Source organism: Pan paniscus, chromosome 21 (genome assembly GCF_029289425.2).
Source record: "Pan paniscus chromosome 21, NHGRI_mPanPan1-v2.0_pri, whole genome shotgun sequence".
Lineage (NCBI taxonomy): Eukaryota > Metazoa > Chordata > Mammalia > Primates > Hominidae > Pan > Pan paniscus.
The window spans coordinates 4,274,821-4,292,447 of NC_073270.2; the positions used below are offsets into that span (position 1 = coordinate 4,274,821).

Below are 17,627 nucleotides of genomic sequence, written 5' to 3' on the forward strand. Positions count from 1 at the left end.
AAGCTGCACCCAGAATGTCGTGACTTCTGAAATCTCCAGCCCAGCAGCTACTCTCTGACTCCAGCACCCCATCCCCCTTTTAGCTGTCTCCCTCCCCACACCCCATCCTCTGATGTCACTGAGCCTTCACAGTCATTGGTATTCGCATTTTCCCCTATTGCTCAGAAATTTCTGATATTCTTCTCATCCACATCAAGGGCAGATCCTCTGGGACAGGACTTAACCTTTAATCTTTGTTCTGTTAAAAGAAAGGAATGGGAACAGGTTTCACGCAGTATTTACTAAGCACCACACATGTCATACATTACAGTTTTCTGTTTTCACAATTGTAACAGGTGGTATTATTTTTTCTCATAGGACAGATGAGAAAACTCAAGCTTAGAGAGATTTCCCCCAAAATCACAGCATTACTTGGTGGTGGAGCCAGGTACAGAACACAGGTTTGTCTGATGCCAAAGACGCTATACCATGCTGGTGCCTTCAGTTCTCTCATGTTTTTTTTCTTTCAATTCTCCCCTGTCCAAAGCCCAGCTGTGGTGAATCTGTAGATGTGCCTTCTCTGCTCCCTCAACCACAACAGGCCACAGTGCTGCCCCGTAGCCTGTTCACTGCTGTCTCCCCACTCCTTCCATCAGCCCACAGAGCTCATCCCAGACCTTCAACACTCTCCTAAAACCACAACCCCACCAACTCCTGCCATGAGATGACTCTACTTACTGTTTCCAGAGATAAGAGGGCTCCATAGGTGTCACGAGGTAGAAACTGCTCCTACTGCTGAGTGGTTAGTACCTGCACCCTTCCCTGTCCTGGGTATCCCTCTACATGTGTACTTTTGAAGTGAACCTTTTTAGAAACAAGTCCAGTGCCACTTGAAAGGCCTCCTGGACAAACCTCAAAATCCTGAAGCTTCCAGAAAAAAGCACAGATTGGAGAAGCTGGCACGTTCCATTTACTCAATAGGAAGATGGGAAAGGATGAGCGAGGTCATCTCCAGCATTTCCTCTCCCACTAGACTCTGAAGCCTCAAAACAAAATGGAAAAGAGGAAGACAAATTCACAAGACAGTGCTGGAAAAGCTCATTATGGGGCATGAGCCAAGGCAAGGTCTCAGTAAACAGGATCTGATTTCAGTACTGTCCTGTGATCTGTCCTGTGATCGCAGCTGCCCCTTAGCCTGGCTCTATGAGCAGTAACTCTGCCATTATTCTCAGAGCACACATGAGATAAGTGAAGTGACTTACTGGGTGGCCCAGTGCCTGTGCTCTGGTCTCAGATCCTCATGTGCTTGAAGCAATAACCCTTCTGGTATCTGCTCTGGACTCTTGACTGTCAGACAGTGGTCTGAGGGCCATACCTTTGCAGGGGTTCACAGGGGCCAGGGCAGCCAACTCCTGAGGAGATCTCCCTGACTCTTTGTGCCATCCTTGGTGTCCTTAGTGGATGAACTCTGTCCTTCCTTCTCCATTCTGTAAGTCTGAAAACCCAGGATAAGAGGAAGTTTCCCATTATTGTCCCAAAACCAGGAGGACTGCAGTTTGGTTGTCTTTGATTGAGCTCTGTATCCCTGGAAGTCCAACAAAAGAGGGATGGGCCCTCAGGGTAAACCAAAATACCAAGCAAATGCCAATGAAGAATTTCGCTTTCCTCTTTCAGAAAACTGGCTGTACAAATAAAAATCTTCCAACAGCCCAGTCTATGTGAGGAGGGAACATTTATCACTGCTGGGGAAATTTATGATGCAATGGCTAGATGATTTTCATCCTGTGTCTATAAATGTGTGTGAAATGTACACACAAGGTTTAAAAAAAAAAAAAAAAAAAAAAAAAGCCGGGCGCGGTGGCTCACGCCTGTAATCCCAGCACTTTGGGAGGCCGAGGCGGGCGGATCACGAGGTCAGGAGATCGAGACCATCCTGGCTAACACGGTGAAACCCCGTCTCTACTAAAAATACAAAAAATTAGCCGGGCGTGGTAGCGGGCGCCTGTAGTCCCAGCTACTCGGGAGGCTGAGGCAAGAGAATGGCGTGAACCCGGGAGGCGGAGCTTGCAGTGAGCCGAGATCGCGCCACTGCACTCCAGCCTGGGCGACAGAGCGAGACTCCGTCTCAAAAAAAAAAAAAAAAAAAAAAACTAAAGCAACAACTACAAAACCCAGATGTCTATGAACTCACCACTGGGCCTAAGAAATTGAGCATTACTAGCACCGTTGAAACCCCCTGGATGTCCTTCCTCAATGAGAGCCCTTCTCTTCCACCCAGGGGGAACAGCATCCTGAATTCTGGATGGTTTTACCACACTTGAATGTATTTGTAAACTGTGTATTACTTAGTTTTGTCTGTGTTTTTATATAAATGAAATCCTAATCATGTATTCTTCTGTGACTTGCTTACTTCTCCTGACATTCTGTTCCTGAATGTGACCTATGTTACAAGTAATATGCAGCTATACAGCTCCTTCATGCTCAGTGCTGTACAAAACTTTACTTTTTTTTTTTTTTTTTGAGATGGAGTCTCACTCTGTTGCCCTGGCTGGAGTGCAGTGGTGCCATCTCGGCTCACTGCAATCTCCGCCTCCCAGGTTCAAGCGATTCTTGTGCCTCAGCCTCCCAAGTAGCTGGGATTACAGGCATGCGCCACCACGGTCCAGCTAATTTTTGTATTTTTAGTAGAGATGGGGTTTCACCACGTTGGCCAGGCTAGTCTCGAACTCCTGACCTCAGGTGACCTGCCCGCCTCGGCCTTCCAAAGTGCTGGGATTACAGGTGTGAGCCACCGTGCCAGACCAAAACCTTCATTTTTAAAGTGTCCCTCCAGCCAGGTGCGGTGGCTCCCTCCAGCCAGGTACAGTGGCTCACGCCTATAATCCCAGCACTTTGGGAGGCTGAGGTGGGAGCTTCACGTGAGGCCTGGAGTTTGAGACCAGCCTAGCCAACATGGTGAAACTCCATCTGTACTAAAAAAAAAAAAATTAGCCAGGTGTGGTGCCACATGCCCACGTGACTCCTCCTCCATGCATACATGGTAGGGGCTAAGCTCTCTGGTAGCTCTTATAAGGGCACCACATCCCAACAGACCTTGTCCCACATTCATGACCTCATCTAACCCCTATTTCCTTCCAAAAGCCCCATCTCCAGATAACATCACTTTTGGGGTTAAGGCTTCAACACTGGAATTTTGGAGAGGACACAAACATTCAGTCTCTAATGTGATAAGGCAAGTTCCCACCTTGTTTTTCTTCTTCAGGAGTATCTTGGCTGTTCTTAGCACTTTGCTCAAAGTTATTGACATTTTTATGTTGGCTTTTCAGGATTTTCAAAAAACTTGTTGGTTTTTTTTTTTTCCTGAAATTATGTTAAATTTAAAGATCACTTTGGAGAGAATTGTCATTTTTACCATGTCAAGTAAGTAAACCTGAGTTTTCCAGTCCATGAATGGGATGTGTGTTTATGTCATTTTTAATGCCTTTTAGTATAGTGCTATAATTTTCTCAGCCTCCAGACTGTGAGAAATAAATTCCTACTGTTAATCCACTCACTCTGTGGTATTTTGTTATGGCATCCCAAGCAGACTAAGTCACCATATAGAAATATGTTATCTATCTAAAATAAGACAATGTGGTATTTTCTTTCCCAATGGAACAGAACAGAGAGCCTATTAATAGATGCACACATAAAGAGACTTGATTTATAACAAAGCTGGCACTGCCGATCAGTGGGAAAACAATGATTTTTCAATAACTTTGCTGAGACAGGTGGCTACCTACATTTAGAAAATGAACTTAGACTTCTATCTCATATCACTTTCACAGAGCAATCCAGGTGGATTCTTTGAAAAATTATATTTTTATAATTCAACAGAAAAGTCTCAATAGATCTAAAATATATGAATCACATAGGAAATGATTAATTATCCTGATTACATTAAAACTAAGAACTTTTATTCATGAAAAAGCATCAGAAATAAAATAAAAAGACAAGCCACCAGGTGAAAGAAAATATTTGCAATATACTGAATTGACAAAGAATTAGTATCCAAAATCTATAAAGAATTCCTGGCTGGGTGCGGTGGCTCACGTGTAATCCCAGAACTTTGGGAGGCTGTGGCAGGCGGATCACCTGAAGTCGGGAGATTGAGACCAGCCTGACCGACATAGAGAAACCCTACCTCTACTAAAAACACAAAATTAGCCGGGCATGGTGGTGCATGTCTGTAATCCCAGCTACTTGGGAGGCTGAGGCAGGGGAATTGCTTAAACCTGGGAGGCAGAGGTTGCGGTGAGCCAAGATCGTGCCATTGCACTCCAGCCCAGGCAACAAGAGTGAAACTCCATCAAGAAAGAAAAGAAAGATGAACAAACGAACTAATGATCGAGAGAAAGAGAGAGAAACAGAGAGAGAGAGAGAGAAAGAAAGAGAAAGAAAGGAAAGAAAGAAAAGAAAAAAGAAAAGGAAAGAAAGAAAGAAGGAAAGAGAAAGAAAAAGAAAGAAAGAAAGAATTCCTAAGATAGGCCAGGCGCAGTGGGTCACGCCTGTAATCCCAGCACTTTGAGAGGCCGAGGTGGGCAGATGACCTGAGGTCAGGAGTTCAAGACCAGCTTGGCCAACATGGCGAAACCCCGTCTCTATTAAAAATACAAAAATTAGCTGGGCCTGATGGTGCACGCCTGTAGTCCCAGCTACTCGGGAGGCTGAGGCATGAGAATTGCTTGAACCTGGGAGGTAGAGGCTGCAGTGAGCTGAGATTGCGCCACTGCACTCCAGCCTGGACAACAGAGTGAGACTTAGTCTCAAGAAAAAAAAAAAAAAAATTCCTAAAATAAACAAGAAAAAGGCAATCTAAAAGAAACATGAGCAAAAAACAAGAACAAGCATTTAACAGAAGGGAAGTATAATAGCTTGGCCAATAAATAAAGACGGTTCACTAATAATAAGAGAAATGTAAATTAAAATCCTAATAATAACAGCACTGCACACTTACCACAGTGGCAAAACTGGCAAAACAGCAAGTGTTGGCCAGAATATGGAAAAACTCAAATACCTGTATGCTGCTGCTAGAAGTATAATTCGGGACAATCAATTTGTAAAACAGTCTGGCCTCATCGAAAAAAGCCATATGTGGGCTCATACTAAAATTCCAAATTTTTACTCTTCATTCCAACTCTACAGAAACATTTGCCCATGTGGACCAAGAGACATGCACAAGAATGCTCATAACAGTACAGTCTGCAATACCAAAAAAAGCCTATATTTACTTATTTATTTTTTAGAGTTAGGGTCTTGCTCTGTCAACCAGGCTGGAGTACAGTGGTGAGATCATAGCTTACTGCAGCCTTGAACTCCTGGGCTCAAGCCACCCTCCAGTCTCAGCCTTCCAAGTAGATGGGACTACAGGAATATGCCACCATGCCTGGCTAATTTTTTTTTTTTTTTTGGGTAGAGATGGGGTCTCACTGGTCTTGAACTGTTGGGCTCAAGCAATCCTCCTGCCTCAGCCTCCCAAAGTGCTGGGATTACAGATGCTGGCTAATTTAAAAAATTCTTTTGTAGAAACAAGAGTCTCACTCTGTTGCCCAGGCTGGTCTTGAACTCCTAGCTTCAAGTGATCCTCCCACTTCAGCCTCCTGAGAAGCTGGGATTACAGGCAGAAGCCACTGCACCTAGCACAAAAACTATAACTCACATGTCCACAAAGAGTCAAAATGATACTGCATGTTCATACAAAGGAATACTATAGGGCCATGAAAATGAGTAAGCTATATGGCTTACATACAACAAACTGGATGAATCCTAGGAATACTGAGCAAAAAAAGCAGGTCTACATTATGATTCTATTTGTATTAAGTTCAAAATAAGATATTGTCTAGGGATATAGGCATGTGTGGTAAAACTCTAAAGCAGGTTCCTGAGGATTAGGTACTGGGCAGCCTGCCTGGCCACAGACAGCAGGGCGGGGAAGAGAAGGGCACATGAAGGACATGAATGAATGGGAAGTTGAAAAGCAAGACATCTTGTGATAGCAGACACCACTAACTGGTGAAGAGAAACAGTTCTAGAGCTGAAAAAAACTTCAAGGTAAAGGAAGCACTATTCTCTTTTTTCTTTTTCTTTTTTTTCTTTTTTTTTTTGAGACAGAGATCATTCTTGTTGCCCAGGCTGGAGTGCAATGGCACAATCTTGGCCCACCACAACCTCTGCCTCCCAGGTTCAAGCGATTCTCCTGCCTCAGCCTCCCGAGTAGCTGGGATTACAGGCATGCGTCACCACGCCTGGCTAATTTTGTAGTTTTAGTAGAGACGGGGTTTCTCCATGTTGGTCAGGCTGGTCTCGAACTCCCGACTTCAGGTGATTCGCCCGCCTTGGCCTCCCAAAGTTCTGGGATTACAGGCGTGAGCCACCACACCCTGCCAGGAAGTACTATTCTTTTCATCTGTAAGTAATTGCTGGGTGAAAAATCAGAAGACCTGTACTATCCTCCAGACCTGGACTACCCTCTAGATGCTGCCATTAACTTGTACTACATCTCAGTCAGGGTGAGGGGGCTTTAAAAAAAAAAAAAAAGTATGGAAAAAATAACAACTTGCACAACATCAGGTGAGTTTTCACCTTCTATGGGACTCAGGATATGAAGATCAATAAAGATAATGCATCCTGAGGAGCTGAAGATAAGTACCTTCAGGGGATGGGAACAGATAAATTTCAAACTCATCACAGTCTCAAGTAAAGGCAGATTTATAAAGACAAAGACACTAAAGACACTTGAACTTCATCAGGACCCCTTACCTGCCCAAGTCCCCTTCTAAGGCTCTAAGAAGAGCCCTAATCATTTTGTAGTATTTTCCTCAAGAGAGTCCACAAATGGTACAAACTTCAAGCCCCACAAAACCTACATCAGCTCCTGATCTGAATCCCAAAGTGGTAAAATGCTTATCCACAGGAAGGGGAGACTCCTGTTTAAATTCTCTGCTTCTATTCAATTTCCCTGCCTCAGAAAACCATCTCCTAATTCAAACTAGATTCCCCTCAGCAACAAAGAAAGTTTAAAATTTAAGTTATCAAAAGACTATGACTAATAAGCCTCCAGAAATCCCTGGCTGTGCCCTTTATCTTGCACAGAGACCTTAGGATACACTGAATCTTGCTGGATAACTCAATACAATGCAAGACTATTTTTCTAACAAGGCCCTCTGCTAAGAAGGTGCAAACTAATTTTGGCAAATATCCCGGCTAAATATTATAATTGGCTGAAGGATGACACAGCACAAACCACCTCTGTGTTGTGCCTACAATCTGCTTTCAAAACACTATGCAATCTTGCCTCAAGGCTGGTAGTATTACCACATACTCCCTGCCTTCAGCAAATGTTCTTAACTCCTGGGTTCTCTGCACCAGGATCTGGAGAGGCAGAAGTGCAGGGACAGATGTGTTAACAAATGCCATTACCACTCCAGCAGTATGTGCATAGAAAACCAGAACTCCTTGTGCTTTGTCTTCTGTGTGAATGAAGGGGCAGAAGCTGAACCAGTGATCTGAGAACAGGGAGAGGAATTTGCCACCGGATAGAATATTTTCAACAAGAAGAACAAATCATCCAGAAAGGGGATTTGCTTAGTAGAGGTTGAGGAATTTGTAGAGTAAGTCAGAACTCCTCCCTCACATAAAGGCTATATTCAACAGGGAAAGAACAGGAGTCATAAGAAAATGTTATTTTGAGGAAGCCAAAGAGGAACTTGCAGTAAATCCCTGTAAAATCCATGCAAGACCAACAAGGTTTTTGAGGATTTTATATGAGCAGAAACACTGCCAGTTTGGATTGAAAGGGACAGATAACGTATAAAATTGAAGGAGACTGTTGGACCCTCAAAATTCTACTGGCAAGAGGCAGGCTGTTAAAACTGCTCAGCTACAAACAAAGTACTACCTTTCACTGAAAAAGGAAGGATGACAGCGGTGTAGCTATAAGCCCAGAGGGTGGAGCCATGAGCCCAGAGCAAACCAAGAGCAAACAGGGTAGAACCAAGAGCACCGAGGCAGAGCTGAGAGCCAGAATTATTCCCAGGCCTTGAAACCGTATCAAGGAACTGAAGTCTGTCCGCTGAATTTCAAAGCTGCCATGGGCTGGTGACTCCTTTTTACCTTCTGTTTTTCCTCTTGGTGAACCTGAAGTCTATGCCAGTCCCGCCTTGCATGTTGGGAGGGCTGCAGGCAGATGACTTGTCTCTTTAGTTTCGTAGGTCCACAGACATGGAGAGAACCATGTTCAGGAGCTGTAGATAGATTACACTCCCAAGCCTCATTTACATGGGACTTAGATGAGCTTGATCATGAGATTTTAGATATTTAAGCCCATGAGATTTAGGACTTCGAACTGTAGCCATAATGGGATGAGACCCTTGGGAGGAGGTAACAAGGGACATGAATTATGGGGGGCAGAGGGTGGGCTGGGATAGGCAAAAACTTGAGATGCTGATAGCCGAAGAGGAATTAGAGAGACTCAAAGTGTGTGAGAGATTCAATACAAGAAGGTTCTTTATAGCTGAGATGGAGGGGGACACAAGGGCAAGGACTTCTGGGAGGAGGAGCTGAGAGGATCCCTGTCTGACAGCCACCAACAAAATGGGGACCTCATTCCTACAAGCGAAAGGAAACAACATCCTTGCTGAGATTGGGAGAAGATTCTTCCCCAGAGGCTCTAGATAAGAGCCTAGCCTGGCTGATGCCTTGATTTTGACCTCAAGAGATCTGGGTCCAGCCAAGCCTGCCTGAACTTCTGACCTGGAGAACTGTGAGATAATAAGAGGGTGTTGTTTTAAGCTACTAAATTTGTGGTCATTTGTTACACAGCAAGAGAAATGAATCCAGATTCTGTTTAGGTCCACAAATTCTATTTCTGGAAATGCTGCTGCCCTAGCCCGTTGAGAGAGCTAACTAACCTCAGGCAGCAACAAAAGGACCAGGTACAGTTCTGTGATCAGCCCTTCCTAGCATAAATTTCCTCATCTACAAAGTGGGTGGGTCAAGAGAGAAAAGCTGTAGGAAAACATTTCTGTACCACAATTGTGTTCAAATAGAAGATGTATTATTAATTACAACACCCATGCTGCCATCTGCAAATGAGGGACCCAGACATGGCCAAAAACATTAAAGTCATAGCTCCTTACCTTCCTCAGGCCAGGACTGTAGATTGCTGGAATAAAGATATGCTCCTTCTCCTCCTGTTAGATAAGTGCCCAGGAAAGACTCATCCCCCTTTAAAAACAACAACAAAAACAAAAATCCAAAAAAGAATAGGTGATTTATAGCATAAATATTCACAGAATCAAAAGTCCTGCCCAATTATGTCCGTCTACAAAAGCTGAGTCAGGCTCAGATATGCCCAATGTATTCCATGGCCTTTGGCATTGTCTGGCTCTTTGGCAGTTACTGGCATCCTTGATTTGTGCTGAGAAAAAGAACATTAAGATTCTCTCTGAGTCCAGGCATCAAAGCCCGCAACACTTGTTCATGTTCCAGTGGATTTATTTCCTTTGTGAAAACGGAGGCAGCTTCTCCTTGGCCTAAAGCCTGATGTCTCAGCTCTACATGTCTAGGCCAATCTGGGATCTGCTTTTAATATTATGGGGAGATTTTTAAAAGAACACCAAAAGGCCCTGATGGAATAAAGAATCCCTCTAATTGTATCCCCCATAAATGGTTATTTCTAAAGCTCTGCTGGGAAGGGGAGGAATGCAGATAGGAAGTGAAGACAACATAGTGCAAACCTTTTAGATTAGAAGTGAGATGAAGCATTTTAATACCTTTATGAATTGTTTACATTATTTTTTGACATGATGTTCACACTGAGAATAAGAAGGCTGCTTACCCTCACTGCTTGCTGGGTTTTCTCAGACAATTTTACTTCATTATCTTCCACCTGTGTCCAAAAGGAATGCAGATTTTCAGTCAACTACTTCAAGGGAAAACCCTGCTAGGTCTCCCCACTGTGTTCAAATATTTCCAGGACACTGGCTGGGCAGTCCTTCCACCATGTCCATGTCCAGTGCTCTCAGGCCCTGACACACCTGAGATGTCTGCTGGTCACCTGGGCTCAGAGCCCAAGGCCTTGGTGGGCTCTCTCACTAGGACCTGAGGTCCAGCTAATGAGCTTATGACAAGCAGAGGGGATGTGTTAGTCTCCACCTGTATTTCACTTCAGAAAAAAACAACTGTTTTTAGGGATGAAGCAAAGATAATGTATTAAAATATTTTCAGATTTAAACACGTTTAGGTTAGAGGATAACTCTCGGTCTTCCCTGTCTGTGTGGGAACTGTAGAAGCAGAATGTGAGCACTCTCAAGAAGGGACTCAGCCCATTAGCAGACTAATTGCTGTCACACCTTTTACATTCCAAGGCCCCAGTTTCAGACCAAGTCCCTCCCACTGTGGAAGATGGGACTTTTCTACTAGCAGAGAGATGTTGCAGTAAAAACTCCGTAGCAACCACTCTACCGGGGAAGCAAGTCACGGGATCCACTTCTCATGATTTGTGTGACCTTGGCCGGGCCGTTCAACTCCTAAGCTCAGTTTCCTCATTTGTAAAATGCGGCTCTTCATTTCTTCCTTTCCTAATTTAACAGTGACCCACGTAACTTTGTTCCTTTCTTTTGAAACTTTTCTAAGATTATGAGAGTTAACGGAACTATGTTCATTTGTATAAAGAGAAAGGGCTGGGATCAAAAATTCCATTCCTGAACAACAGCTAGTTCAGGACCTGACATCCCACCAGGGGCCCAACAAAGAGGCTCTTCCTCAAATGTTCACCCTGATTTCTCCACACGTAGGTCCACTTCCGCCTGATGAATGACACTAACCAGCCAGGAGCAGAATCTGGGTACAGCAGCAGTCAGGACCACGGAGCTGGTTTCTGTGGTAACAGTGCCATCTGCAGGAAGACCACACACGTGCCAGTTAATTCCCTACCAGCTCAGCCTGCCTTGCAGGCCCCAGACCCTAAATGCCCTTCTCAGGAGCTAGGGTTCTTTTTTTTTTTTTGAGACAGAATCTTGTTCTGTCACCCAGGCTGGAGTGCAGTGGCGCCATCTCGGCTCACTGCAACCTCTGCCTAGCAAGTTCAAGCAACTCTCCTGACTCATCCTCCCGAATAGCTGGGATTACAGATGCGTGCCACCATGCCGGGCTAATTTTTGTATTTTTAGTAGAGACGGAATTTTGTCATGTTAGCTAGGCTGGTCTCAAATTCCTGACCTCAGGTGATCTGCCAGCCCCAGCCTCCCAAAGTGTTGGGATTGCAGGCAACATGGCAAAACCCCGTCTCTACAAAAAATATGAAAAATTAGCCAGGTGTGGTGGCGCGTCTGTGGTCCCTGCTACTTGGGAGGCTGAGGTGGGAAAATCGCTTGAGCCCAGGAGGTGGAGGTTGCAGTGAGCCGAGATTATGCCACCACACTCCAGCCTGGGTGACAGAGCAAGACCTTGTCTCAAAAAAAAAAAAAACCCCAAAACCAAGAAACAAAACTTTTGGGAATTAGTCCATTTTACCACTACTTTTTAATTTTTATCAAGGTAGTATAGGTATACATATTAAAGATCAAAGAGAATTATCAGGCTCATTCTACCATTCTTTAGAATATTTTCATTCCTTAGAATATAATAAATCTTTAGAATATTTTGCCAACCTAACAGGTAAAAAAATAATATCTAATTACTGTTTCAAATTGCTTTTTTTTGGGACAGAGTCTCACTCTGTCACCCAGGCTGGAGTACAGTGGTGCGACCTCAGCTCAATGCAACCTCCGCCTCCTAGGTTCAAGTGATTCTCCTGCCTCAGCTTCCCGAGTAGTTGGGATTACAGGCACCCACCACCATGCCCGGCTAATTTTTGTATTTTTAGTAGAGATGGGGTTTCACCATGTTGGCCAGGCTGGTCTCAAACTCCTGACCTCAAGTGATTCGCCCACCTTGGGCTCCCAAAGTGCTGGGATTACAGGCATGAACCACCACGCCCAGCCTTCAAGTTGCTTCTTCTTGACTACTAGTGAGATTACATATCTTCATTTATAAATAGTCCTCCTCTCTTTTTTGTTTTCCACGTCTGTGAAGTGCCTGTTCATTTTTTTTGCTCATTTTACTATTGGGTAGCTTATCTTTTCTTATTAATTTTGTAAGAGTTCTTCATAAATTAGGTTATACACCCTTTGTTCATCATTAATGTTTCTCTTTTTTTTTTTTGAGACGGGGTCTCACTGTGTCACTGAGGCTGGAGTGCAGTGCTGTGATCATCAGTTCTAATATTTTTACCAGTTTATTGTTGGCCTTTCGCCTTAGTTTATAGTTTATTTTGCCAAAAAAAAAAAAAGGCTTAAGGTTTGCTTTCTAAAGATCACATATACTTACCCTTTTCTTTAACTAAGATCTGAGAAGTCAAAAATGATTCAGAGAAAACCACAGATCCTAAGCAACCATTGCCTCCCAGTAAGTCAGGAATGTCATAGACAGCCATACAAGCCTGCATCAAATGAGAAACCAGTTAGATCTGTTACCAGCCCAAAACTTTCAGAGAGAAGTCCATAAGAATGAGACCACAAATACTGCCTGAAGGAACATGGCAAAAGAGTACTGAAGAGTTTCTAGGGAAAACTGGAGTTATCCTAAATACATCTTTGAACTGGGAGGTGACTTTAGGATCACCCAGGCTTCCCTGAAATTGCTCCCTGATCAGAGACACACTTGGGCTATAAGGAAAGTATCCTTATGTTTCCATATATTCCCTCAAATTGCTTTATGCTGACTAGGCACAGTGGCTCATGCCTGTAATCCCAGTAATTTGGGAGGTCAAGGAACCCAGGAGTTTGAGACCACCCTGAACAACACAGTGAGATCCCCACTCTACTAAAGAAAAAATTAGGCTAGGCATAATGACTCATGCCCATAATCCCAACACTTTGGGAGGTTGAGGCGGGTGGATCACTTGAGCCCAGGAGTTTGAGACTAGCCTGGGCAACATGGTGAAACCCCATCTCTACTAAAAATACAAAAAAAAATTAGCCAGGCATGGTGGCGTGTGCCTGTAATCCCAGCTACTTGGGAGGCTGAGGCAGGAGAATTGCTTGAACCTGGGAGGTGGAGGCTGCAGTGAGCTGAGGTCGCGCCACTGAACTCCAGTCTGGGCAACAGAGCAAGACTCTGTCTCAAAAAAAAAAAAAAAGAAAGAAAAAAAAATAGCCAGGCATGGTGGCGTCTGCCTGTGGTCTCTGTTATTCAGGAGGCTAAGGCAGGAGGCTTGTTTGAGCCCAGGAGGTTGAGGCTGCAGTGATCTATGATCATGCCACTGCACTCCAGCCTGGGCAACGGACCGAGACCCCATCTCAAAAAAAAAAAGCAAGAAAGCTATCAAGCTTTTATGGCCAAGACAAATAAAAGCTGAGGCTTCAGTAGCCTGGAAACAAAATTAGAACAACTCAGAGAGCTCCCAAATGTCTGGTAAGAAAGCCCTAATTTATCAGGTAAAAACTAGTGAAAATGAAACAATTCTGGGAAGAAGCCAGCAGAAGAAAGAGAAAATGATGTTAGCTAGAGCTAGAGTCTGTGATGACCAGGAAGATCTGATGAGGGACATGGGATAAGTAGCACAAGGACCTGTCCCCTCCTACCCTGAATAGTAGTGAGCGGTGGGTGCTGGTACAGATCTCCTAAGTCCACTTTCACATATTGTCGTCCTAGCCTGGGACGCCTGTCCCACCCCTTAGGACAGAGACAAAAGATCTGAGGCTCTTGAACGGATTGCTGAATTTTCAAATAAAAACTTAAAGAGGCCACAAGGTTGAAAGGAAAAAAACCACAGTTAAGGCCAAAGCCCTTAATTTTCCATATTATTATGATAATAGGATATACAAAAGAGACAAGTAGGCGCCTATATTTGAATTAACTTTCTTTTCAGGTTTGACAACTGGAAGGTTTATCTAAAGCTGTCTCAAAGGATTTCGAGCATCTGAAGACACAGAACCCTCCTGAGCTACATGGTCCCTCTTAAGTGACAATGGCAATCCTATGTCTTTGGTTCCCAGACCAATCAGGTGGACAGATCCTGGGGGTTCCTGATCCTTCATGTTCATATTTGGCCACTGGTATTGAGGAAGGGAAGAGAGAATATTAAAAAGATAACATGTAGCATTTGTTGGACACTTGTTATGTACTTCCCACCACGTGGCACGGGGAAAGAAAAAATACAGCATGGTGCCTGTCTTCAGGAAATCTATAATGTATAGCTGGAGAAACAAGGGCATTCTTATATGAAGGTCATCATATGACACATTAGGATATAATTATTTCTTAATTTGTGTAGTACAAACTGCAACTGCAAGGACTATAGGAATACTTGTAGGGAGAAATCAACAGGGAAGGCTTTGGGGAGGATATAGAACTTCATCTCTGGATAAGAGGACAGAATGTAGACAAAAAGCATCAACTTCCTGCCTGTTATTTCCTATCTCGTTAGCTGTACATACTTGACGCAAGACTATGATTTTACTGGATTCCTAATCACCTGCTACTATGCAAAGCATCTTCCAAAGCACCGCGCAAGAGTCCAAGGAGAGAAGTCAGGGATTTAAAGTCTAACAAGGAGATAAAGTATTATCACCTAAATATCAGAAAGTATTTCCCAATGTTTTAATGATATCACAAAAAAGTCTAAACTAGTTCTAAAAGAACATCCACACAAAATGTTGACAGATGGGGACCAGGAACATTATAAAAACATAAATTACAACCTTAAAAAAATTACCCTTGTCGTGCTATTCTCTGTAGATAGGTTAACACTACTGACAGGAACTTCTGAGTTACTTTTCCACAGGTGATGGTGATGGGGATGCGCTTGTACCAAATTATCCACTGGGTGCTGCTCACCCAGTTCCCTGGGACCAAAGCTTTTTCAAACTAAGGCTCAGGCAGTGGTCACAGAACAGACTCAAGATATAACACACACCACAAACAGAATCTTGGCTAGATATGTACTACCCTCTCATGTACCATTTGCCAATCTTCTTCACATCAGGATGTTCTGGCGTAAAGGGAGGACTCAGCTTGTGGCTGAGAACAACTGGCCTAGAAACTCTGGCTCCCCTTCGCCATGCCATCCCACCCCAGGGACCATTATCTCAGTGCATCTCCAAACCATCCCCCCAGCACACAGGTTGGAAAACGTTGCTCTGACTACTCTACATCATGGCAGACCCAGGTCCCTGTTGATTATTGGCCATTTAAATAATTATAGTCATGTATCACTTAATGACAGGGATACATTCTGAGAAATGCGTCATTAGCTGATTTCATCACTGTGTGAACATTGTAGAGTGTACTTAAACCTAGATGGTGTAGCCTACTATACACCTAGGCTAGCTGGTATAGTCTATTGCTCCTAGGCTACAAACCTGTACAGCCTGTTACTATACTGAATACTGTAGGCAATTATAACACGATGGTAATATTTGTGAATTTAGGCATATCTACACATAGAAATGGTGGGTAAAAATACAGTATTATGATATTATGGGACCACTGTTGTATCTGCAGTCCACTGTTGACCAAGATGTCCTTTTGTGGTACAGGACTGTAGTTAATTTTTTCAGGTTCCCTGTTTTTGTTTGTTTGTTTTCTGAGACTAAATCTCACTCTGTCATCCAGGCTGGAGTGCAGTGGTGCAATCACAGTTCACTGCAGTCTCAAACTCCTGGACTCAAGTGATCCTCCTGCCTCAGCCTCCTGAGGAGGTCGGGCTACAGGTGCATGCCACCACACCTGGCTAATTAAAAAAAAATTTTTTTTTAGACACGGGGTCTCACTACGCTGTCAAGACTGGTCTCAACTCTAGGTTCCTGTTAAGGACATCAATGCAAGTCTTGGAACTCAAAGATGCCACTGAAAAACTTAGTCTGTTAGTCAAGGCAGGCTTGTCCTGGATTCACATTTTGACAAGAGCAATCTCAGCTACCTGTAGGAAGGCTTCATAACCCAGAAAGAGGTGCCTCCCAACACCTCAGTTAAGACTCTGGACACTGGGGAAGCCTAGGCAAGGGAGAATAGATGTGGGTGGGCCTAGCACAGCTACCTGGGTACCTTCAGTAAGCACAGGCTCACCCCTGCTACGGCTGGGATAGGACTGAGAGAAGATCAGCTTCTTCAGGTGGGGTGGGCTGCCCAAGACCCCCACCCACTCCCACCTCCCAACTTACAGATGTCCCTCTACAGGCCATTCCCAGCCAGCTGACCCATGATAGCTCTGCTTACCGTCTTCACAAAGGATAAGCTATCTTCACTGTCCAGCGGTACAATTCTAGGAGGGGAAAGAGATGGAAGACTATGTTAAAGAGTTTTTAAGTGTACTTAAATTTACAGTGTTTGCTTTTTTCAACTTGGCAATGACAAGTCATAGATTCGGATTGCTCTTAGGGCCTTTCAAAACACTGGGTTGCATGTCTGTAGAATTGGTATGTGGGCCACTAAGGTGAGTATGTCCATCCCCACCTCTGCCCCTCAGCTCTGCAGTGGGAAGCACTCAGGGTACAGGGGCTCAGCTGAGCACAGCCAGCCCAAGCCCAACCCTGGAGTGATGTCACTGCTAGGTGTGGAAGCATGAGAAAACCACTCATGTCAGCAGCCTCCCCTCTCTTTATCTTCCTAAAACTTGCTCCATGTAAGGATGCACCACAATCATATACGCACCTTCCCTGATTATTCACAGCATGTATATGAAAAGTCATCTTGGAGCTGTAGACCAGAAACAAAACAAAAGAAAAATCAGTCTGCTCCTGCTCCTTAGATACCTGTGCAGGGTACCTGCTTGGGATTCTCAAGGCCACACAGGGAGGTGTGTGTCATCCTTGCTTTACACAGATTTACCCTATTTTGGATACTTTCCCCAGGGTCCCATACCACCAGCAGGTATGAGGCCAGAATCTGACTCTAATCACAGCCCTGCCTCTGTGCAAGTCCTAAGGACTGTCTTGACTCTTGGACCACAACAGGAGAAAATGACATGAGAGGACTGCTGCTCACTGCAGACTGAGAATGACCCTCCATCCCTGCTCTGAGCGCAAGCAGAGGCCACGTCTCTGCAACTCATAGTCAAATGCTGTGGAGCCATGGGTGAGGCCTTCAGAGTTGAGAAATAACTAGAAAACCCTTTCAGCTTACTCTAACTTGTGTAAGTGTAATCTCTTGCATTAACATATACTAGATAGCTACACACTAATTACTGTCTGCATTCATGGCTCCCACTCCTTCCCCTCTTGGGAGAAAGAGATCTGCTAACCTGAAGCAGTTTGAGGGTCCTCAGTGAAGTAATCTTTTTTTTTTTTTTTTTTTTTTTTTGAGACAGAGTCTCATTCTGTCACCCAGGCTGGAGTGCAGTGGCGCGATCTCGACTCACTGCAACCTCCACCTCCTGGGTTCAAGCGATTCTCCTGCTTCAGCCTCCCCAATAGCTGGGACTACAGGTGTGTACCATCATGCCTGGCTAATTTTTGCATTTTTAATGAAGGCGGGGTTTTGCCATGTTGGTCAGGATGGTCTTGAACTCCTGACCTCAAGTGATCGCCTGTCTTGGCCTCCCAAAGTGCTAAGATTACAGGCGTGAG

General features: G+C 44.2%; 1 protein-coding gene across 3 annotated transcripts in view; it reads right to left on the bottom strand.

The window, feature by feature from the left end:
- The window catches only part of DNAAF9 (dynein axonemal assembly factor 9), a 160,517-nt gene that overhangs the window by 58,872 nt on the left and 84,018 nt on the right, over window positions 1-17,627 (bottom strand). For all 3 annotated transcript variants that reach the window (XM_003821307.6, XM_008974784.5, XM_063601022.1), the window contains 6 exons: window positions 16,714-16,758; window positions 16,279-16,324; window positions 12,388-12,499; window positions 10,845-10,915; window positions 9,857-9,907; window positions 9,156-9,243 (listed from right to left, as the gene is read on the bottom strand). In XM_003821307.6, coding sequence (XP_003821355.1) covers window positions 9,156-9,243; window positions 9,857-9,907; window positions 10,845-10,915; window positions 12,388-12,499; window positions 16,279-16,324; window positions 16,714-16,758 — 413 coding nt within the window. The remainder of the gene's footprint in view (window positions 1-9,155; window positions 9,244-9,856; window positions 9,908-10,844; window positions 10,916-12,387; window positions 12,500-16,278; window positions 16,325-16,713; window positions 16,759-17,627) is intronic.